General features: G+C 39.2%; 2 protein-coding genes across 2 annotated transcripts; both read left to right on the top strand.

The window, feature by feature from the left end:
* Positions 1–888: 888 nt before the first annotated feature.
* On the top strand, positions 889–1,951 carry LOC145114434 (uncharacterized). Its single transcript, XM_079050447.1, has 2 exons — positions 889–1,611; positions 1,823–1,951. The coding sequence occupies exons 1-2, from the start codon at positions 889–891 to the stop codon at positions 1,949–1,951; spliced, it is 852 nt and encodes a 283-aa protein (XP_078906573.1).
* A 1,000-nt stretch (positions 1,952–2,951) lies between these two features.
* LOC145104925 (uncharacterized) lies at positions 2,952–4,605 on the top strand. The gene is made up of 2 exons (XM_079042085.1): positions 2,952–3,662; positions 4,087–4,605. The coding sequence occupies exons 1-2, from the start codon at positions 2,958–2,960 to the stop codon at positions 4,222–4,224; spliced, it is 843 nt and encodes a 280-aa protein (XP_078898211.1). The 5' UTR covers positions 2,952–2,957; the 3' UTR covers positions 4,225–4,605.
* Positions 4,606–24,576: the final 19,971 nt, after the last annotated feature.

Below are 24,576 nucleotides of genomic sequence, written 5' to 3'. Positions count from 1 at the left end.
TAACTATTAGCTAGCTTTTCTGCTAGCGCGACAAATATAGCCTTAATGTTAGACGTAGTAACTAAAGATAAAATAGGATAAACATAGTTAAAATAGTTAAAAGAGGTAAACGGAGGATTGGGATAAACAAGCGTTTCACGACAAAGAACGGGTGCAGCCGAAGATTTCAAGGGCGGGCTCAGGAAAGTTTTCTTTGTCATGTTTGACTCCATTAACATCTATAAAAATAAATACTGTCATCTTAATAATGTTTATTTTTGATATTCAGTTTTTATAATATAATTAAATGGGTTTTTTTTTTCCATTAAAATCATTTTCACTTAAAAACACAAAATATTTAATTTTACCTAACACTAAAGAGCCGAAGAATATCCAGATAGATTATTGTTCAATTTTATCTAACTTGAAGGTTAATGGACAATTTCCACTAAATAAAAGGACTTTAACGCAAGTGATACATATTTAGGGCCAATATTTGCCAAATTGTTCGTAGCTTGAGGTCGTATTACTCATTAACTCCTACAAGTAAGGGTTATAGTTATTGACCTGGTCATCAACTTCTGCACTTTGTGAAAATAACTTCCTCGTAACCCACCCTTAAGGGGTATTTAAGTAATTTCAAGTATAGTGTTGAGACTTGAGATACGAAAAGGACAATATCCATCTTCCTCAGGTAATCTTCGCTTTCTCACTGTCTTTTTGACTCCTCTTCAATGGTATCTTCCTTGTTCTTTTCATTACACACTAATTAATTGCATTTTATTATATTAATTATCCATTAATTCTCTGTTAATTGCAACTTAATTACTTTCAGTTTATTTAACCTTTTCGTAATGAATTATATGGTTTTTTTGTTGCAGATACATAAGTAAGTTATTCATCACGTCAATGGCTCTCAGCTTCTACAACAATTGGTCAGGCCATGAAGCCGCCTACTCCTCTTTTTTCCGGCCACCGTCACCATCGCCGGAGCTGTATACTTTCCATGAAGACTATACATTTTACGATACCGGATTCAGCCCACTTTTCGACCCTAACTACAGCAACAATCTAGAGGTAATTCCCAGTTTGGGGTCCTGTAATTATTCAGATGTTCTCCCACCAGTTATACCCACCGGAAATGTATTGCTTCCGTCGCCGGAATTACTTCAAGTCTCCAGCTTTACATATCAAGATCCTTACTACAACGTACCCAACTCGGGTGCTTTTGATCGTGCACATTTGTCCCAATTTTGTACGGAGTATAGAATGGTGCCGGAGATACCATCAGAACTGCCGCCATTGCCAGAAATCTACCAAGGTGGTGGTTGTGCTGCTACTTTGCCTCCTTGGTACGACTCTAGATACGGGAATCGTATCGATCAGGATGAGGAGAGCTGTAAGGTACAAGTGAAGAAACAGAATGTAGGTAACGGAAGAAGGAGCTTATCAGCGCAGAGTATGGCGGCGAGAGTGAGGCGGAGGAAGATAAGCGAGAAGACGCAAGAGCTAGGAAAGCTTATTCCCGGCGGCCATAAGATGAACACGGCGGAGATGTTTCAAGCTGCTTTCAAGTACATCAAGTTCTTGCAGGCTCAAGCTGGTGTTCTCAAACTCATGAACTCAATTCCGGTAATTAAATCTATACTACTATATCCATGCGTATCACAATTGTGAGTATATATATGAACTAGGTATTGAAGAAACAACTATAAAAGAAAGAAAATTTTCAATCTTTATTGCATGTGGTACGATTTTGTAAAGAATTGTAGCTGTGGTAATTAAGGTTTTTTTATTCTAATTATGGGTTTTAAAAGTTAACGAAAGTTATGGTTTTCTGCAGGAAACTGAAGAACTGTTGCGTAATGGCGAAATGCAAGGCTTGGTGACTTGTACTTTGATGCAAGAGAAGTTGTACACTGAAGAGAAGTGCATTGTGTCGAAACATTTTGCAGAAACCCCAAGCAAATGATCATCAACCTGAAACCCACAATTAACTGCTTTTTGATTTTTTTTTTTACTTTATTTCTAATTTAGTTAATCATATATTTAATTTATTTAGTAGTTTATTTTGGTATAGTAGTTACTAGTAAATTTAGGCTTAATTCCCTCTTTTTCATGGGTATGTTGGATCTTCATTTTTTTTTTCCTTTATCTTGTAAATATGTAATCTCATTTTCAAGAGAAAGGAATTCATATTTATAGTTTATTAATATTTCATGATAAGTTCCGGATTGCTTTTACAAGTTTACCTCATTATTGCATATAAAAATTAATAAGTGAAATATAAGAAATTATTGAATATCTAATACGAGTTTTGTTTAGTAGGTAATATGTAGTTAATGATATGTATCTGTTATTAATTAAGTAATAAACTAATGGAGTAATAAGTTACAAAACTAACATTCTTTTATCTGTTAAATAAAGTTTTTAATTTTTTGAAGGAAATTTATGCATAGATTGCTAGTGTTAATATATTATTTATATGTTTTGCATACAATACATATATACAACAAACATATGACTGAAGCATACACGACTATAAAATGAAAGTAACATGCTAAATATTGTTTTATAGACTTATATCCAAAAAACTTAGGAAATCAAACTATGATTTAGAAATCTGATTATATTTTCAACGGTTGAAAATAAATGTAATGTTTGATTATTCATGTCCAGGAGTCTTGTGAGAATTCTTCAACAAATAATTACTTATTAATATACAAGTTAATAACTTTTTGCAAAAGAATCGATTACATAAGGTTAGTTTGCATAGAATAAGGGACCAAATTGTAACGTTTTCATAGTGTGGAGTGGTGTAAGTAAAACTAGCCTTAATCAGTTAATCTTCTCCTGGTTTTTAGGGGGGACGTTAATCCCCTATTGACTATTTCTCACATGCACGTTCCTCAACCCCCTTTATATAGTTTAGTAAGCTAATGGTCCACTCTCATTCAATAAAAGCTCTTCCATCGTCAATGGCGGCTTTCAGCTTCTCCACCAACTGCCACTGGCCAACATTCCAGCAACTCCACCAAGACACCGCTGTCTTCCCTCCACCACCGGAGCTCTTAAGTTTCCATGACAACTTTACCTTTTCCGATACTTGCATCAACAACCCATTGTCATTGGAGTCGAACCATCACTTCTCAAGCTTCAACAATGGAGTCACCACCACCAACCTCTCATTTCACAGTCCCGTCAGATACCCCACTTTATCATCATCTTATTTGCCACCCATCACCATCCAACAACATCGCTTACCGAAGCCATTACCAGACCTTACCCAATTATCCAGCTTTACTCATGGCCAGTATTCTCCGTATCCCCAAAATCCTAATGTATGGCCCATGGAGCAGTTGCAGCCGGAACTGCCACCATTGCCGGAAATCTACCATTATGGTGGTTCTGCAGTTGATCCTGTGATGGATACGTTTCAGGTTAAGGAGAGTAATGGTGTACATGTGACGACAGGGAATCATAATGTAGGGGGGAGGTTATCAGCACAGAGTATAGCGGCGAGAGTTCGGAGGCGGAGGATAAGCGAGAAGACATTAGAGCTAGGGAAGCTGGTACCCGGTGGTCATCGGATGAACACGGCGGAGATGTTTCAGGCGGCTTTCAAGTACGTTAAGTTCTTGCAAGCTCAAGTTGGTGTTCTGCAACACGTCGGCTCATCTCAGGTACTTCACCGATTGCTTTTTTGCCTTTCTCATATCAAACACTAATTTGGATTTTTAATTTTTCATATTAAAATAAAGTTATACTTATACACTTCATGGGTCAATTTAAGATTTGACCAGTTTTAAACCGAAATTAACATTTTTGGTTTCATTATGTTTTATTTATATATATATATATATATATATATATATATATATATATATATATATATATATATATATATATAAGCAAAGAAAATACAAACACAATCGAGATTCGAGACTTTGTCACTTTGAACCCAAGAATTTATGGGGCAAAAATGTTACTTGTGAAATAGTAAGGGCCAAAATGAGAGAGAACTAGAAAAATAGGGTTCAAATCTGTTAATTGACAAAAAGTAGAGGTCAAAATGAATTTTACATTTTTTTTCACGATGATGTGCAGGAACAAAGTGAAGAACTTCACGCTTTGGTTACGTCCCGTTCCGTTCAAGAGAAGTTATATCATGCGGAGAAGTGCATTGTAACCCGGACACTTGGGGAATCCTTGGCCGTTGATCATCAAGGAATCAATGATAAATGATCTCAAGAGTTGATTTGCCTTTGCAGTTTGCAGCACAAGAGTTGTTATAGAGATAGAGAAGTGCATAGTATAGGATTTTTATCTAGAGTATCTTATATATGTACTATTTTTGTTTTATATTTATCATCTATATTTGTATGAGATGGTGAAAAGTGAAATTACAAATAAATGGAACGATAGAAGTAGAGGATTAGGCTATTTTTATTTCATTGTTATTACTGGAGTAAATTACAAAAATGCTTCATTCATGTGATTGACAAAAGGTTGTACTCTTGATCCAAGTTTTATTTATTTTATTTCAAAGGCACATCCCCACCTCAGCTCGAGTTCTTTGAAAAATATAAATCTAAGGTTATCATCATGAGTTTGTTTGCAGGTTTTATTGGGTTAACTAATTTCTTCATATATTGTTTGATTTTGCAGATGGGGTTTGGATGATCATTCCACCGTTAAATTGACCATTTAGCAAAAGTATCCTGGTTTCAACCCGCAATCTCAACACTTTCTTTAACTCTAACATCGTTTCTCTCAACCTGAGTGATTTTAGAATAAAAAAAATACCAAAGTTAATCAATTCGTTGGATGTTAGATAATGATCAGTTTGATCTTATCTTTCAATATTCTATTGATTAAAAATACCTAAAGTAGATTTTAGTTCGAATTTTGATTTTGAGCGGTGTGTTTGTCTACTCCATATTGTGTATATACTTCATAGCATCTGTTTTAGAAATCCGGTGGTAGATTGATTTGTTGGATGTTACTAGCTATAGGTTGGGTATGTGACGGAGGTGTTTGTTTGTTTGTGTTGTAGGGTTTCGAGTTTTGGTTTTAGATTTTGATTCGGGTTTTTGATTTCTTTTTTGTGTGTATATTTCTTTTGTTCTCTTGTTGGGAAGAAACTTGGATCCTCCAAAATCTTCCTGAAACTACATAGTAGATGAAGAAGAAGCTAGCCCAAACATCCCTTCAAAGAAGATGAAGAAAACTGAAGAAAAAAAAAGATATGGTCTTCATTATCTAGGTTTATGTTCATCTGGTTTCTCATGGTTCATGAACATGAAGCAAACATTGAATATTGATTAATTGATTTATAGATTGAGGCATTGAACATGGAAAACTAATCTGCAGTGAGGAAGGCTATACAAGCTTGGGTTTGCGGCGGAGGAAGACAAAGAGGAGGGGGTGGGCTTTAGAGGTGCACAAAAAAAACCAAAAACCTATTCATGATCCGAAATTGGTTTATGATCCGAAACAAATCCGGTCAAAAACAGGTTTGAGCTAATCCTCTCCGGTTTCGATTTGAACCGACGGTTTGTATAGGTTTGAGATTATTTTTGTTGAGCTCGGTTTGATAACCGGTTTGAGAAACTGTCATTTTTCCCCTTTAATTTTTATTTCTTTTATAACCAATAACCATATAGTTCTTTACATAAAAGACCATTTTACCCCTCATTTGTTAATATATATATAGATGGTGGATGTGTTAGTTTAATCACATCCTTCAAAAACACTTACATATCTCTAAAATTTTAAAAACGCCAATGCCTACATGTTTATTTTCAATTACAAATGTTGTCTTTCATGTTTTCATGTTTAGAGATGTACTTGTTTTCATGTTTTTATGTATTTTTAAAAATCAAAAAATCTTTAAAATTTTGATTTTTTAAGTTTCTACCGCTTTTTTCAACCCGATTTTGCATTTGGGTTTCAATCTAGTCCGATTCGGATTTTATAGGTTCAAATAATTTTTGGTTTGAACCAGTTTTATCCTAAAGCGGTTTTGACTTAGTTGACTTAAACCGAATCTGATTTAAAACGGATTCGGTTTCTAAAAAAAGCAGTTTATGCACTTATAGTGGGTTTTACTATTTTTATTTCTATAAGAACAAATTTCACGGATGGTCCTTTAGCTTTGCAGTTTTTCTCTGAAATGGTTCTTACGAAACTTTTTTTTTTCTGTAGATGGTCCCTATGGAGCAAACATTGCATACAAATTATCCTTACCGTGGATGTATGTTAGATGGATCCGTTAAATTAAAAGAAGTTTGCATCATGACTATTTCTGTCATTTTGTGAAACTTGCTTAAGGACCATTTATGAAATTTTACAAAATGACAATTTGAAATATTACAATGTTAGACTCTCATTTTGTAACACATGTTCCAGGTATTGATTAATTTTTATAATTTTTAGGGTTTTGTGCATGGACTCGGCGAGTTGGGGTACTCCAACTCGTCGAGTAGAGACTGTTAGGGGACGCGGGGTTTGGGTCCTACTCGACAAGTCGGAAGGCCCCGACTCGACGAGTAGGAGCTATAAAGAGAAACCCTAATTTTTAGGGTTTGCACCTTATTTAAAGAACTTAATGCGCCTCTTGTGGCCTCCCTTATCGCCCTAATAGCCAGAGAAAACCCTAGATCGACCTTGAACCTTCTTGAGTGAGAGAAAGAGCTTTTGTGAGAAATTTTGGGGTATTTGTGAAGGATTCTAGAGCTTAAAGAGGAAGGAGCAAGGAGAGAAGCAGTAGATCCGACATCTACTCTGTTTTGGCCATCATCTTGAGGTATAAAGTCGTCACCTTGATCTCTAGTTGATTAGATCCCCTTTCTTGGAAGTAAATGACCATTTTTGGTGCAAAATGGAGTCAAACTCGGATCTGGACTTATCACAAAGATATGGTTCCAGATCTGGACCTCTCTAGGTCCTCAATGACATAAAGTTGCTCACTTTATGCATAGTTTTGAGGTTATGACCTTGTAGGGCCTTGCATGCACGTAAAGTTTGCAACTTTATGTGGAATCTGCACTAAGGGAGTTTGGATCTGGAGTTTGCGACCTTGGATCCCACTAACAATGGCTAAACTTGGAAATGACTGAAGGAACTCGTCGAGTCCTTTAGCTGACTCGACGAGTCGGGGTAGAGTTTGCCCGTTTATGGGTTTCTGGATGAGTGCAGTGAAGGATTAGGGTTTTGGTCCGACGAGACATTAGTTTTCTGGACATATGATGAACTCGACGAGTCACTAGGGTGACTCGGCGAGTTGATGCGGGATTCAGTGGAATGGACTTGGGAGGAACTCGACGAGTTACAAAGGTAACTCGGCGAGTTAACGAGTCATACATGAACTCGACGAGTTGTTGAATGCACTCGACGAGTTGAGGTCAACATGGACTGTTGACCTTGACTGTTGACCTTGACTTTGACCAGGGTTGACTTTGAGGGTAATTATGGGACTATAACAAGTTAATCACATGTTGGTTATAGGCAGTTGAGGAGGAGCAGTGCGTGGGATACATCTGACCTTAGCTATTCAGCTCAGCACTCGAGATGTGAGTCTCCTCACCATACCAATGGGTCTAAGGCACCAAGGCCGGCCCATTTTATGATATGCGGTATCCTAGTTGAGGGTGTATTATGTGGCATGTTAGTTGGTATGAGCTAGGAAGTATGTGATGGGTTTTGAGCACTACATCAATCCTATGGTGTACATGCAAACCCTAATAGCTTTGGATCTAGTTTGTCTAATGAACATGCAATTGGTAATCCAAAGTCATAAACCCTAGATCTAATAAACTATAACTGAAATTAGGGTTTAGATCTTACCTTTGATTGATATATAGCAATAACAATCAATCCTTGGCTTCAGAAAGCTTAGTGCCTCAAGTGTTGCACCTCTAATGGAGTCACAAACACCACTAAGCAACTTGGATGAAGAGGGAGGAGAGAGGAGGCACCACAAACGGCTGGAAACCCTAAAGGATTAGTTGTCCACATTTTTGGGGCTTAGGGGCTCCTTAAATAGGTAGGCAATTAGGGTTATCTAACAAGGAAACCCTAATTTGACTGCTTAAGCTCTAAGCAGCCCATGGACCTCTTCTGGAACATGCCTTGGACGATTTCTAATGGGCTTCCCCATAGAATTCGTCCAACCTATTATTCCAAGGTGATCCATAGCCCAATTATGTAATTATCTTATAATTACACAATAAGTCCCTTAAGTTTAATTAATCTCTTTTAGTCACAAAATTAATTCTTTATTAATTCTTGACTAATATTAATTAAACAATATGATTTCTCCTTTAATATATTATTCTCATAATATATTAATAAATCATAATTAAACCTTTCTCTCCTTAATTCATCCTACATATTGCTATGGTGAAGGCAACCCAAAAGGACCATGCTCATAATCAGGTCAAGTACATACCAAAATAGTTATGGACTTAGACACTAATCCAACAGTCTCCCACTTGGATAAGTCTAATAACTATTTTGCATAACTTCAGAACCTGATCAGCAATCGTAGCTTTAAAAAACCGCTGTCAACTCTGATCTTATCAGATACGCGTGTCCTTTAGATAAGGGATCATATATTCCTCCATTCTTAAGATATCGTATAGACACTGTTGGATTAATGTCTAAGTCCATAACTATATTTGGTATGTACTTGACCCGACCCGGCATGGTCCATTTGAGTTGCAGTTCACCGACACAATTTATATGGATAGTCTTTTGAGAATAGTATATTTATGATTTATATTAATATATTATAAGTTCTAATATCTTAATATGGAATCATATTATTTAATTAGTATTGATCAAGAATTAATTTAGAATTAATTAAGTGACCAAAAAGAACTAATTAAATATGGACTCTTATATATATGGAATGGGCCAAGTTCATTTAGGTTGGGCTAAGCTTTCATGGATGGTCCATGGAGCTTTTAACCCATGGATCCTATGTAAATGAAAGGTCATGGGTATTAGGGTTTACATGGATGTAACCCTAATCCTCCATAATATATAAAAGGGTCCTTGGCTCACAAAATTGGCACAAGTGTGTGAAAATAAGAGTGGGCCGATTTTAGTGTGCATACATATTCTCTTAAGTTCTTCCAAGGTGTTTTGGTGATTTGTGATTCCATTTGAGGCTTCCACACTATTGGGGCTAAGCTCTTAAAGCTTGAAGACATCAAGCTACATCAAAAGGTATGTCATCTAACTAGAACTTTGTAGTATAGGTGCTTCATAATATGCTAGTTAGGATGAAACCTTGGAATAGTTAATATTTGCATGTATAATAGAGAAAACATAGATCCAAGGTTTATAGGGTTGCATGTACACCATAGGAGTGTTAGAATGCTCAAAACCAACAGTGGTATCAGAGCCATGGGTTGTTTTCTGTTATATTGACGCAAATGTTTTATTTTCAAGTTGAAAAAAAAAGGAAAAAAAACATGACGTTTGTCAAATTTTAAGATAATTACTTGTTTTTGTGAAAAACTAATTATTTGTAAAATTTGAATCATTTGCTATATGAGTTGAATTAGGTCAAATTTAGTAAAAGATAAAATGATATGATTATTTTATTAGTTTTAAAAGTTTGATCTAAAGAGTTTTTTGAAACCTCCATAAGTTATGGATATGAAAAGGTTTTTAAAAAAATTGATTCAAAGTTTTTTATGGAGTTACAAAACTTGGTCTTAATGTTTTAAAGAATTCCATAACTTGTTCTTAAGTTATGGAACATGAAAAGTTTCATCATAAAACAAGTATTTAACTCCATAAGTTATGGAATCCAAAAGTTTTCAAGAGTTACAAAACTTGCCATCAAGTTTTGGAATTTGGAAAAAGTTTTTTTATGATAAAAAAAAGAATTGAATTCTAAAACTCTTGGGTTCATAACTTAAACAATTAATTAAGTGGTTTTAATTTTGAATTTAATAATTGGAATTATGATGTTTTTATTGAATAATTCAATTAACTCTTATGGACTTTATTAATAGATAATTAAAGTGTTTAATTAAAAGAGAATTAATAATTCCATAATGACATGGTTTAAATTTAATTAAATTAAGAGTACAGTTTAATTAATAGATTAAACCACCAAGTATTTTAAATTTCTAAAATACACCCTTATACTATTATAATATTAAAAGTTTAATATATTATATGTATAAGAGCAAGTCGTCTTACCATTAGTAGGCCTCATTCACAAAGCCGGTCTATAAGGGGGGTGTAAGGTTACTGCCTATAAAATGACAGTTTAATGGGTGTCCACTCTCACCCACCGCTTCCTTGACTGGTGGAGGGTCGTTAACCGAACAGGTAGGACAAGGACTATAATTCTCCCTTCATTATAAGTATAATGATAAATACTAAGTAACTAAACACTTATAAATTCTCAATCTTAGTTACTTAGGAAAATGTGAATAAGGTGCTAATCCATGAAATTACACTTTGCACTTTGTTTAAGCTGTTAGTGGAGCGTGTGTGGTTAACCGGCACACTAACCTGGACTTAACAAGGTAGGCAAAGGGTAACTTAATGTTTATCATAGTATCGTTGGAGCGTGTGTGGTTAACCGGCACATCGATTAAGGGGTAAATATTAAGGGTACCAAGTATATTTGCATGGTTACTTCACACCTTGTTTTGTGATCCTCGACATCCCAGTCACAAAACCTGAAGGGCACACTCGAGATTGAAACATGCCATTGAAAAGTTCAATGAATCTCAAAAGAATCTAGGAGTTTCAAAACCAATTAAAACCTAATAATACATTTCGTTTATCTTGGTGGAAATTGGTGAATCGTCATTCACCTACCTTCAAACATTTTATAGCTTGGATTACGGCATCCCTCTTCCAAGTTATAAAATACTTTGTTAGGTCCTAGCCTTAATATATCATATTGGGTGTTATATTAAGGACTTAAATCAACTTTACGTGAATTTCTCCCATTGTTGATGTCTGGTTTAGACAACAATGATCTTCCCAAACCAAGCTTTCCTAATGAATATGACTTCCCGAGTTTGGCTCATGGAAGTCATACTTCTCTTCCTCCACCTCCTCCAATTATTCTCCCTAACCCACAAGTTCAAGGTCACTCAAGCCCTAATGGCAAGCAAGGTCTATGTGTGATCACATCTTAGAGATGAAGTCACATATTGACAAGCCGGGAGAGTTGGGTGTCAAAGTCTTGAGAAAGTTGGATGTTCAATCACTTTCTAAGTCACATAGTGAGTTCCTTTGGGACTACTATGAAACAGACTATGACATGAACCTTAATGATCATATCTATTTGCTTGGTGCTGCTAAGCAATGATTTGGAACGATAGTAAAGCAAATTTGATTAGAAGATCAACTTCCCAAAAAACTTTATGGACAGTGACAATGGTGACACTGGAAATCCAGAAAAAACATTCTCTTCCTAATGGAAAGGGATTGGCCATAGTCAACCCGGTTGACCAAATGGTAAAGAGAAAGGCTAAGTCTGAGATAGTCCCATTACCAAAGGGTCCATATGTTTATTTTGCCAAAGGAATGGGCGTTGATTGCAAAGCTGCCAAATTTACCTAAGGATGTTAAAGTCAATAAGTTTGACTCTACATCAGGTAGAGCCCATTATCTAACTCTGTTAAGTTCTATTCTGAGATCCTCATTACATGATGGGACTGGGTCACATGTTGATGTTTTAAGAATCAAAGAATAGAGAGAAATCTTAAAGGAAGTATATGTTGATTCTGATCGCGAAGGTGGATTTCGATCGCATCAGAATTTTGAGCAGTTGCTTAAGAAGTTATGATATATTGCTAAGGAATAGATAACAACAATTTTCCATGTGGATTGTAAGGATAAGTTTTTCCGCAAAGTTTTAAAATAAAAGAAAATTGTTTAATTTTATTTATTTGAAGTATCCTTACAATGGCATTTGTGGAAAATTGTTGCTTATATGATTCCACTGACAGCAATATTGGAAAATGGATTTGATTCTTTCATTTGTGGTAGTGTCTAAATTTACCAAATCAGGAAAGTTCCTCATCACCCAAGTTTCAGTTGGACCGAAACTTGGAATCATGCAAGTTGAATAGTATGATGAATGAGAACTTTCAAGCATTGGAAAATCAAGACTAATTACTTGTTCACATGGATGTGTGAGTCAAGTGAAGGACTAAAGGGATCGAGTACACATTCTTGTGCACTGGTCATGTCCACCACAAAGCTCGTTAAGACTATTTGATTTACTAAAGTTTAGTAAATATGGTTATACTTACAAGTTTAAGTATAATTCTGAAACATTGGAAAAGTCTCAATGTATGGTAGAACGAATGGGAAGAATCAAATTAGGCAGAAAGATAAAAGTTTCTCAAATCTGAAAAGATGGGAGAGTACTTTAGTATCATGTTTGTGATCATCTTAATGATTTAGAAATCATATCACAATTAGTCCTATAAAGGTCATCTTAGTGCATTCTTATGACTAAGAAGAGGAGTCATGAATTGTTGAAATGGTTAGATCAGGAAGATGAGTCATACTTCGTTCCAAAACAATTCTTAGAGTCATACTCCAAGATTGTAACTTGAGTGACATATCTTAAAGAAAGGTTTAAAACACTTGTCAAATGTAAGAGTAAAAGTGTCCTACTCTTGTACATTTGAAATTGGTAAGTTGTGATGTTTTGGATAAAACAAAGACCAACTAAGGCCAATTGTGTGAAGTGTTTGTCTTGATAAAGAATCCGCACTATCTCTTGAATATTTGGCAAGATAGTCTTATATGTCAAGAGGATAGTGGGAGTCTTAAAGATCCTAAAAAGAATTTCAAGAACTAATCAAGAATAAAACCTGAGGTTCTTCACTAGCACACGACTTGAGGTTTATAACCTATCGTGTTGACATATTCTGTGCCCATTCCAGTTAAATTTGGCTTTGCATAGGAGTTCTGAAAGTTCTCAATTGGTTGCATAACAACTTGGAAGCAATGGCAGGCTCTGTACTGCCAGGTGGCAAGAAGTTAAGATTGCATAAGTTCAGTCCATATGAGTTTGGATTTGTCATTATCCTTGTCTTGTGACTATGGTTTTGACGATTCACATGGATAAGAACACATACACCATAAAATCTAAGGGTCATAAGGTTTCTCTCCGATTCATGAAAATGATGGTGAGGAAACACTTCCACCAAGTAGATTTGAAGCAGATGGCAAAAGGTCTAAACAATTGAGACTATGATTACGGCATCCCTTTTCATAGTTCTGAAATTGTTTAGACACACATGCATGCTATCTAAGGAAAGGTGTATGATTTTGATAAAGTTTTATCAAAGCATCTCGTATCATAAATCTGAACTTTGGTAAGAAAGTCAATAAAGTATTGATTTCTAGAAGTCCAGCTGATTTCTGAGTACATGTCAAAGCTAGTGGGAGCATAAGTGTTATGCTAATAATCATCATGTTAGTGGGAGCATGATAATTATTGTTAGTGTTGCAAGTTAGCAATGTTAATTATAGAAAACAAAAGTTTCAATTCGTGAGGCTGCAGGGATTGAAAAAGTTGTTTTGCTATAATTAAGGGAGAAGATATACTTCACTTCAGTTCTAAAGGCTTAGATTGAGACCTTAATCATCTTTAGTCAAGAATATATATATGAATTTCATGTTGGATTGGTTCAACTTAAGGAAATTCTATATATTGCGTTCTCAAAATTCGATTATGATTACGACATCCCTCTTCATAGTCAAATTTTGAAAACATGGCAAATAAAAATATTGTAGCAAAAGACTGGTCTAGAATCATGTCTTTATGTGAGACATCATGAATCGTGTACCATTTGCTTTGGGTACAGGATCGATTGCATGTGCTATAATATTTGTCATTTCTAAATTTTTCCAAATGCCCAGAGGCATTAAGAAGGGAAAAGGTCGAGAATTGGATATGACTAAAATGATTAAGCAATTGTCGAGGACAATCTGAGGTTTACCAAAGATTGGTTGCTCAGGGACAGTTATAAGTATAGTGCTAATTTTGGAAGGACCATATTGACATATTTTGAAAAGAGGCATCTCTTATTCAGAAGTGATAGTCAAAATGAGAATATGGAGTTGTCTCCATAGGTGGAAGTTATCTGTGTAAGATTAGAAAACTTAATGCAAGAAGCATGTCCAAAGCAATGTACTTTGAATATGAGTCTTAGTTTCCATGGAGTTGATCTCCATTGGAATACCTTATAATGACTGTTGACAAGTCTTTGTGACTTTGTACATATTCATTACAGGAGGGTCAGTGCATATAAGTTTAAAATCTAAACAGATTTCAATAAATGATAGGAATTTGAAATTCTCACATTTTTCGATAAGGATTTGGGAGTGTGAAATTAGAATCATTGAAATTATGTTCAATTGGTTTATTTCACAAAGTAAGGATCATAGACAAACATAGAGTGCATACTTGGTGTATGGCAAAGCTATTGTTTAAGAAAAACATAGTGTACATGCTTGGAGCATGGGACAACTAGTGTTTTTAATTCAAGTATAAAGTTGATAAAACCGAAACAATGAATAATGAGTAATCAGTATGGTGATAAATAAAAGTGTTTATTTATATTCATAGGGTTTGATACCATATTTGATTCATTTATTCTTGTGTTTCATTTTGCATGTTTTGACTTCCAGAATAACTAAGTCGCTCTTCCTGAATGATTAAGTTATTCAAACCATCCACAGTCGGTCATATGTTGGAAGTAGATATGAATCAAGACTGTCATGGGTTGGTTTGTAGAGGTCCAAGTTGGTGGACAAAGTGGTGCTACAACACTCATGAGTGCTCATAAGTTCTGAGTATTGGATTCAACCCGCGCTCATTTGAATCACTTCATGGATTTTATCACGAGTGATCATGAGACGATAATATCTTATATTCTTCAAACCTAGAGATATGAGTTGTTACTATGAGTTGGTTATACATTGATTGCACGAAAACGCATTTGGTAACTCGATGTTATAAAACGTGCCTTTGTGTATGCTTCAACAAGTAGTAGAACAAGCCATATGAGTCGAAGTTTATCCATTCCTTTTACCTTCGGGATAAAAAGCGATATCTGTGGGCCCCTCGATGATTTAACGATGACACATGTGAGTGCTTGGCCAAGCCAGGACTGATTTGATTTGTTCAATCAGTCAGTCATCATAAATCGAAAATCGGGAAACAACAAATGGACAGAGAGAATGATTATAATCCATGTCTCAGTCCATATGATATCTAGAATGGAGGAATATATGATCCCTTATCTAATGGACAAGTCATTGACAAGGTCAGAGTTCGACAGCGGCTTTAAGAGCTACGATTGCCAGTTAGGTTTTGAAGTCATACTCAATAATAGTTTTAGACTAATCCAAGTTAGAGACTGTTGGATTAATGTCTAAGTCCATAACTATATTTGGTATGTACTTGACCCGACCCGACATGGTCCATTTGGGTTGCACTTCACCGGCACAATTTATATGGATAGTCTTTTGAGAATAGTATATTTATGATTTATATTAATATATTATAAGTTCTAATATATTAATATAGAATCATATTATTTAATTAGTATTGATCAAGAATTAATTTAGAATTAATTAAGTGATCAAAAAGAACTAATTAAATATGGACTCTTATATATATGGAATGGGCCAAGTTCATTTAGGTTGGGCTAAGCTTTCATGGATGGTCCATGGAGCTTTTAACCCATGGATCATATGTAAATGAAAGGTCATGGGTATTAGGGTTTACATGGATGTAACCCTAATCCTCCATAATATATAAAGGGGTCCTTGGCTCACAAAATTGGCACAAGTGTGTGAAAATAAGAGTGGGCCGATTTTAGTGTGCATACATATTCTCTCAAGTTCTTCCAAGGTGTTTTGGTGATTTGTGATTCCATTTGAGGCTTCCACACTATTGGGGCTAAGCTCTTAAAGCTTGAAGACATCAAGCTACATCAAAAGGTATGTCATCTAACTAGAACTTTGTAGTATAGGTGCTTCATAATATGCTAGTTAGGATGAAACCTTGGAATAGTTCATATTTGCATGTATAATAGAGAAAACATAGATCCAAGGTTTATAGGGTTGCATGTACACCATAGGAGTGTTAGAATGCTCAAAACCCAACAGACACAAGACATGAATTTTGATCATTCTCTCTATACTGTTTCCCGACTTCCGATTTATGACGACTGACAACAGACTACAATTGAACACATCAACTTAGTCCCGACTTGGCCAAGCACTTAAGTGTCATCACTAAATCATTGAGGGGCCCACAGATATCGTTTTTATCCCACTTTGGGTAAAAGGAATGGATAAACTTCGACTCAAATGCTTGCTTGCACCTACTAATCGAATCACACACAACAATAAGTTTTATAACACCAAGTTACTGGTGCGTTTACTTATCATCAATGTGTAACCGACCAGCAAATAACAACTCACACGTCTCGGTTTCAAGAATATACAATGTTATCGTCTCACTAATCACCCGTGATAAATCCATGAAGTGATTCAAGTGAGCGTGGGTTTAATCCAATACTTTAATCTTATCAAAGCACTCATGAACTCTGCAGCAAACTTGTGCTATGTCTAAACTGTAACACCCATAAAAATTGAGCCAAATTAAAACATTTTATTTCATTCAAAAACCATTAAGTTCATACATCTTGTTTTCAAAATAGTTTAAACATCAGAGTATCCCCCAGAACCATATCACATAAATCATAAAACATGAGGAGCGGTACGATCATGCCTTCACCTTGCCACGATCTCCTGAAGCACCTGAAACAATAAACCACAACTGTAAGCCCGAAAGCTTAGTGAGTTCCCCCAAAGCACCCATACACACATAAACATACGCATACAGCAAAGAACATCATGCTATGGGTCCAATCAACCTTCCGGTTGGAATACCCCTGGCCCTCAACCATCAGGTTGGAATGCCTACATACTACGAGCCCAAATCATCCTACCGGGATGGAATACTCTCAGCCCACAACCATCGGGTTGGAATGCCCATACACCTATACGTACAACAATAACTACTATGGGTCCAATCATCTCGCAAGATGGAATACCCCAGGCCCCTCAACCATTGGGTTGGAATGCCAACATACTATGAGTCCAATCGTCCTACCGGGATGGAATACTCTCAGCCCACAACCATCGGGTTGGAATGCCCCACTTCCTATACATACAATAACTATTACTATGGGTCCAATCATCCCTCAGGATGGAATACCCCAGGCCCCTCAACCATCGGGTTGGAATGCCCACCTACTATGAGTCCAATCATCCTACCGGGATGGAATACTCCTGGCCCACAACCATCGGGTTGGAATTCCCCACATCCTATACATACAATAACTATTACTATGGGTCCAATCATCCCTCAAGATGGAATACCCCAGGCCCCTCAACCATCGGGTTGGAATGCCCACCTACTACGAGTCCAATCATCCCACCTGTATGGAATATTCCTGGCCCACAACCATCGGGTTGGAATGCCCCCTACACTCATGCACACATAACAGGCAACCACATAACACTCTACAGAACCAACATACTAGAGCCCTATCATCCTACCGGGATGGAATACCCTCTGCTACTGTTCAACATACATAACCCGCAGGTAACCTCCTACCAGCGTACATAAGGCAAGACCAACTACAGGTCTATAAATAACCACTACCCAACTACCAGGGCGCTGATCCAATAGACCTAGCCATCACTTAACTATCCATTCCTCTAGGATACTAAGCTAACAGAGCATAACATCATATCATTATCCTATCTACCAGGATACTAGAAAGCATATCATCACATAAGTATAACAAGCTCTAAACAACAATTCAAAGGGCCGGACTTGGTGCCTTAGACCCTTGAGTACAGTGAGGATAACTCACCTGAAATGAAGAACCGAACCACGGAAGCACACACCAGAAGCACTGCTCCAAACTCCAACACCTATTGCCATCAATGGACCATTGGCATAAATAACCAATTACCATAACACCCTTGAAGGTCAAAGTCAAAGTCCAGGCCAAAGTCAAACTTCCTGACTGACCCTACTCGCCGAGTCAACCCGTTGACTCGTCGAGTCCTTATACTCTGAAAACTCTTAGAACACGACTCAACTCGCCGAGTCACCCCAAGACTCGCCGAGTCCAACGATCTTCGAGTCCCATCCTGTCCAACTCACTGAGTCACCCCTCGACTCACTGATCTGCGTCTTAACCAGAAGGGGTTAGGGGTTCTGCGACCTGACTCGTCGAGTCCAAGAACAGACTCGCCGAGTCCAAGGCAATCTTCAACAGACTCGCCGAGTTGTTCTTCAACTCGCCGAGTCCATGCACATGTTCATACAACTCGTCGAGTACACCCATGTGACTCGTCGAGTCTCTCCAGTTCTCAATCCATACAGAGGCTTTTCGAGCCATGCAGGGGCTCCAATCCATAGATCCACTCTTCTACATTCTAACCCTTACATAAAGTTGCAAACTTTACGTGAAACCAAGGAGATATAGGCCCAAAACACTCTAGGGCTAGGGTTCATGACAAAGGGGCTTTACCAACAACTCTTAAACAGAAGCTTTATGACATTTTGGACCATCACAAGCCTAGATCTGAAGTAGCAACCTCAGATCTAAGCCTCTAACTCGAAATAGCTCTCAATCATACCAAAAATGCCCCAAATCTCAAATGATAATAGATCTAGATGCAAAAGAGCCCAAGCAACATATTATTACCTCCAATATAAGCTCCGACTGAAGTAGATCCCGGATCTACACCACTCCTTAGCAGCAAACCTCTTGATCTTCAAGCCCCTTTCCAAGATTTTCTCCTCCAAAGCTCTATTCTCTCTATTAATGGAAGATCACTCGATTCTAGGGTTTCTGGATCTCAAAAGGGTGGCAAAGAGGCTGAGGGTGGGTTATAATGTGATTTATATAGGGCACAACCCCCGGGATTAGGGTTTTCTCTCTTCAGCACCAACTCGTCGAGTCCAAGCCGCCGACTCGGCGAGTTGGCCACTTAAACCGCGATAGAATCCCGCTCCGACTCGGCGAGTAAGCGGACCTACTCCAAGCCAATCATCGGCCTTTCAACTCAATAGCACCACGAATTAACCACGAATCACCTGATAATACTAACCCTTCATATCAGGGACACGCTTCCGCGCCCTGCAACGCTAGATTCCACAAACACCCACTGAGCTCTGCTAAGAAACTAATCCATCTTCCTTCGCCCAAAATTGGCGATAACCCTGATAACTTGCAACCTGGAACGAATCATGTTCCACCCTCTGGTTCTATCCCTTACGCTCTGACAGGATGTTGCATCCTTCAGCTCCCATAACCCATCAACCAACCATATCGCGTAACCACTCGTACCTGGCCCAATCAGCCTCGGGCTGGAATACCAGGCACGCCTATAACGGGTCCAGTCATCCCTAGGGTGGTATACCCTCGCATTCTCATGTATGTTTGGCCCAATCAACCCTCGGGTTGGAATACCAAACACACCAGGTCCAATCAATCATAGGGTCCGGTCATCCTCATGATGGAATACCCCAGATTGGGATACCTCCCCATACATAACTCAAACCTACAACCATACTTGGGACCAAGGACCTTGTCCTTGCGTCACCCTCGAACCTTCCGGTTCGCACAAATGAGTGTAACCCACTCATACCTCCCGATCACGATCTCTAGGTCCTTGACCTCCGACTGTAATATCCTTATACAGTCCTCATCACCGGTCCAGACTGCTCCCGAGTCTGTTAACCTGCTATCTCACTTTCCTCTGTCCAAACCTCCAATCTGGAGCCACTATCCCTCCTCCTCTTCCAAGGAAATTGAAAACATGCCTGCGCATCATCCAACATTGCCACAACCTCAACGGGCATCCAACCCGTATGTGCTTCCATATATCTGGTACAATCCCAGTGCTTACTACCAAGCACTTTCGATCATCCATTTACTCCACTGCCTTCCTTTCAGAGGACCTAAACTCCTTCCGGAGCTACATACCTTCCCTTTCCAGGAAGTCTACTCAACAACCCTTACCGCACCTATAAGTGTCACAGAGCTAAACTCCACTCTACAATATCCATGTAGAGCAACTGCTATTCTCGAATTCCCATATACTCCGAATCCGATCACATAACTAACAAGGCCCACGCACGGCCTCCAGCCAACTTCATCATCATGATCAATACTTGGGGCCAGACCATATCAATTACTATTGCATGGCGACACAGTCACTTATTCTCTGCATACAGATCTACTAACACATACAGAGTCTTCAGCATGACTGGACCGCCTTACCAGGCCTTCAGCCTATCTGGACCACTCTTAGAACCTTCAGCATGTCTGGACCGCCCTCCTGGGCCTTCAGCCTGTCTGGACCGTTCCCCGAGCCTTCGGTCTGACTGGTACGCCTTTTGGCCTTCAGTCTATCCGGACCGCTCAAAACTGTCGTACGTCACCCTGAACCATCCTTCCCGGGAATCTCTCCCATGTAGTCTGTTCTAGCCCTCTTGGGGTTCCGAACTCCAGCTCCATTCCATATACTCAATTCCCGGCCTAACCCTATGCCTTACAACAATCAGTCACCTTTTCCGAAAACCATGGTCTGTGCTCCGCCCCGCTTGTCTACCACTTGCTCTCACCGATCCACACCCTCAGCAAAACACTGCTGAAATCCAAACAACTAACCATCCTTGGATGCATGTTGTTTCACCGGAGAATTTGCCAATTCTCCCCCACTTAGTGCACCAACTACTAACCACCGATGCCCAAACCGGCATAGCTCAATTGCCCTTACTCCATATATTCCCTCTTAACCATGAATTGACTCCCTCGGGAGTGAGTAACCTTCACCGAATAACCCTTCCGCCATCGCACACCCGAACTCCAGGGATGTTGAATCTCAGCTGAGCACTTCTCACATCGCAGGTGCCATACCCAACAAAGATATCATATACCCGACCTTCCGATCATCTATCCTCTTGGATACTAACCAACTACAACTCCTAACTACTAAGATCCTCAATCATACCGCAGCTGCATCCGGCTCTGCCCTGACCTCCTCTGCTGCCACATCCGTTGCGGTTGCCGCGGCCGCTGTCTCTGCAAGAGCTGCATAGGGCTCATCAAAATACTCAACCATGGCGGTCTTGATCGACCCAAACAGTTCCGGCAACTCAACCCAGAACATAGCAGCAACCTCATCATGCAGGATCTCACCAATCATGGCATCCAACTCATCCGCACTCATCTGACCGATGACTTCGGGTGGTGCTGGTCCATCCTGACCACCCTCTCCTGATCCCGATCCCGAACCGGATCCTGCCTCGAAACGTATCGCATCCGCCATAATGAAACGAACCATAAGAACCTCAGATACCTCGCATAACCGCCGAGAACTAACCTCTAACCAACAACCTAGGGGTTGTGACTTCCTTGACACGCGTATGGGTCCTGTGCTTTCAGTAGTACGGGCCCATACTACCTTCCACACCTACCCATATTTGTCTCAAGTATCACCACAACGCCCTAAGCACAAACATACATAGCAAGCACTCAATCCTCACCCCTAGAGGAATACTGAATATCTCATAACAAGAAACCCTAAGCTAGCAGGCATCACAAATCAGGCAATTCTATCATGCAATTCCTGAGGATCCTTAGCCTAGTACTAGCATGTTGTTCTAACATATCACATAAACAAATAACTTGTATGGTATTTTAGGGTAACTTACTGGCTCCGGCTGATCGTACCCTCTGCGTCCTCCCTTACTTATTTTGAAAACCATTTGAAACTATTTTTGAACATCTCTCCTTGATTTGAGACTGGATTCACACTAATGTTCCTCCAATTCACTCAAACCAAGGCTCTGATACCAACTTGTAACACCCATAAAAATTGAGCCAAATTAAAACATTTTATTTCATTCAAAAACCATTAAGTTCATACATCTTGTTTTCAAAATAGTTTAAACATCAGAGTATCCCCCAGAACCATATCACATAAATCATAAAACATGAGGAGCGGTACGATCACGCCTTCGCCTTGCCACGATCTCCTGAAGCACCTGAAACAATAAACCACAACTGTAAGCCCGAAAGCTTAGTGAGTTCCTCCAAAGCACCCATACACACATAAACATACGCATACATCAAAGAACATCATGCTATGGGTCCAATCAACCTTCCGGTTGGAATACCCCTGGCCCTCAACCATCGGGTTGGAATGCCTACATACTACGAGCCCAAATCATCCTACCGGGATGGAATACTCTCGGCCCACAACCATCGGGTTGGAATACCCATACACCTATACGTACAACAATAACTACTATGGTTCCAATCATCTCGCAAGATGGAATACCCCAGGCCCCTCAACCATTGGGTTGGAATGCCAACATACTATGAGTCCAATCATCCTACCGGGATGGAATACTCCTGGCCCACAACCATCGGGTTGGAATGCCCCACTTCCTATACATACAATAACTATTACTATGGGTCCAATCATCCCTCAGGATGGAATACCCCAGGCCCCTCAACCATCGGGTTGGAATGCCCACCTACTATGAGTCCAATCATCCTACCGGGATGGAATACTCCTGGCCCACAACCATCGGGTTGGAATGCCCCACATCCTATACATACAATAACTATTACTATGGGTCCAATCATTCCTCAGGATGGAATACCCCAGGCCCCTCAACCATCGGGTTGTAATGCCCACCTACTACGAGTCCAATCATCCCACCGGTATGGAATACTCCTGGCCCACAACCATCGGGTTGGAATGCCCCCTACACTAGCAACATGCACACATAACAGGCAACCACATAACACTCTACAGAACCAACATACTAGGGCCTTATCATCCTACCGGGATGGAATACCCTCTGCTACTGTTCAACATACATAACCCGCAGGTAACCTCCTACCAGCGTACATAAGGCAAGACCAATTACAGGTCTATAAATAACCACTACCCAACTACCAGGGCGCTGATCCAGTAGAACTAGCCATCACTTAGCTATCCATTCCTCTAGGATACTAAGCTAAGAGAGCATAACATCATATCATTATCCTATCTACCAGGATACTAGCAAGCATATCATCACATAAGCATAACAAGCTCTAAACAACAATTCAAAGGGCCGGCCTTGGTGCCTTAGACCCTTGAGTACAGTGAGGATAACTCACCTGAAATGAAGAACCGAACCACGGAAGCACACACCAGAAGCACTGCTCCAAACTCCAACACCTATTGCCATCAATGGACCATTGACATAAATAACCAATTACCATAACACCCTTGAAGGTCAAAGTCAAAGTCCAGGCCAAAGTCAAACTTCCTGACTGACCCTACTCGCCGAGTCAACCCGTTGACTCGTCGAGTCCTTATACTCTGAAAACTCTTAGAACACGACTCAACTCGCCGAGTCACCCCAAGACTCGCCGAGTCCAACGATCTTCGAGTCCCATCCTGTCCAACTCACTGAGTCACCCCTCGACTCACTGATCTGCATCTTAACCAGAAGGGGTTAGGGGTTCTGCGACCTGACTTGCCGAGTCCAAGAACAGACTCGCCGAGTCCAAGGCAATCTTCAACAGACTCGCCGAGTCCATGCACATGTTCATACAACTCGTCGAGTACACCCATGTGACTCGCCGAGTCTCTCCAGTTCTCAATCCATACAGAGGCTTTTCGAGCCATGTAGGGGCTCCAATCCATAGATCCACTCTTCTACATTCTAACCCTTACATAAAGTTGCAAACTTTACGTGAAACCAAGGAGATATAGGCCCAAAACACTCTAGGGCTAGGGTTCATGACAAAGGGGCTTTACCAACAACTCTTAAACAGAAGCTTTATGACATTTTGGACCATCACAAGCCTAGATCTGAAGTAGCAACCTCAGATCTAAGCCTCTAACTCGAAATAGCTCTCAATCATACCAAAAATGCCCTAAATCTCAAATGATAATAGATCTAGATGCAAAAGAGCCCAAGCAACAGATTATTACCTCCAATATAAGCTCCAACTGAAGTAGATCCCAGATCTACACCACTCCTTAGCAGCAAACCTCTTGATCTTCAAGCCCCTTTCCAAGATTTTCTCCTCCAAAGCTCTATTCTCTCTATTAATGGAAGCTCACTCGATTCTAGGGTTTCTGGATCTCAAAAGGGTGGCAAAGAGGCTGAGGGTGGGTTATAATGTGCTTTATATAGAGCACAACCCCCAGGATTAGGGTTTTCTCTCTTCAGCACCAACTCGTCGAGTCCAAGCCGCCGACTCGGCTAGTTGGCCACTTAAACCGCGATAGAATCCCGCTCCGACTCGACGAGTAAGCGGACCTACTCGTCGAGTCCCTTTTCTAAATTACACTTTTGGCCCTTCATTGAACAATTGAAATTTGGGGTGTTACATAAACACTTTAGACAATCTACCGACAAATTCATGACAGTCTTCCTTCATACTTACTTCCAACGTATGACCGACTGTGGAGGTTCGAATA

The sequence above is a fragment of the Lactuca virosa genome, chromosome 1 (genome assembly GCF_052849685.1).
Source record: "Lactuca virosa cultivar CGN04683 chromosome 1, Lactuca_virosa_CGN04683_v6, whole genome shotgun sequence".
Classification (NCBI taxonomy): domain Eukaryota; kingdom Viridiplantae; phylum Streptophyta; class Magnoliopsida; order Asterales; family Asteraceae; genus Lactuca; species Lactuca virosa.
This window is presented reverse-complemented; position numbering and strand designations above follow the sequence as displayed.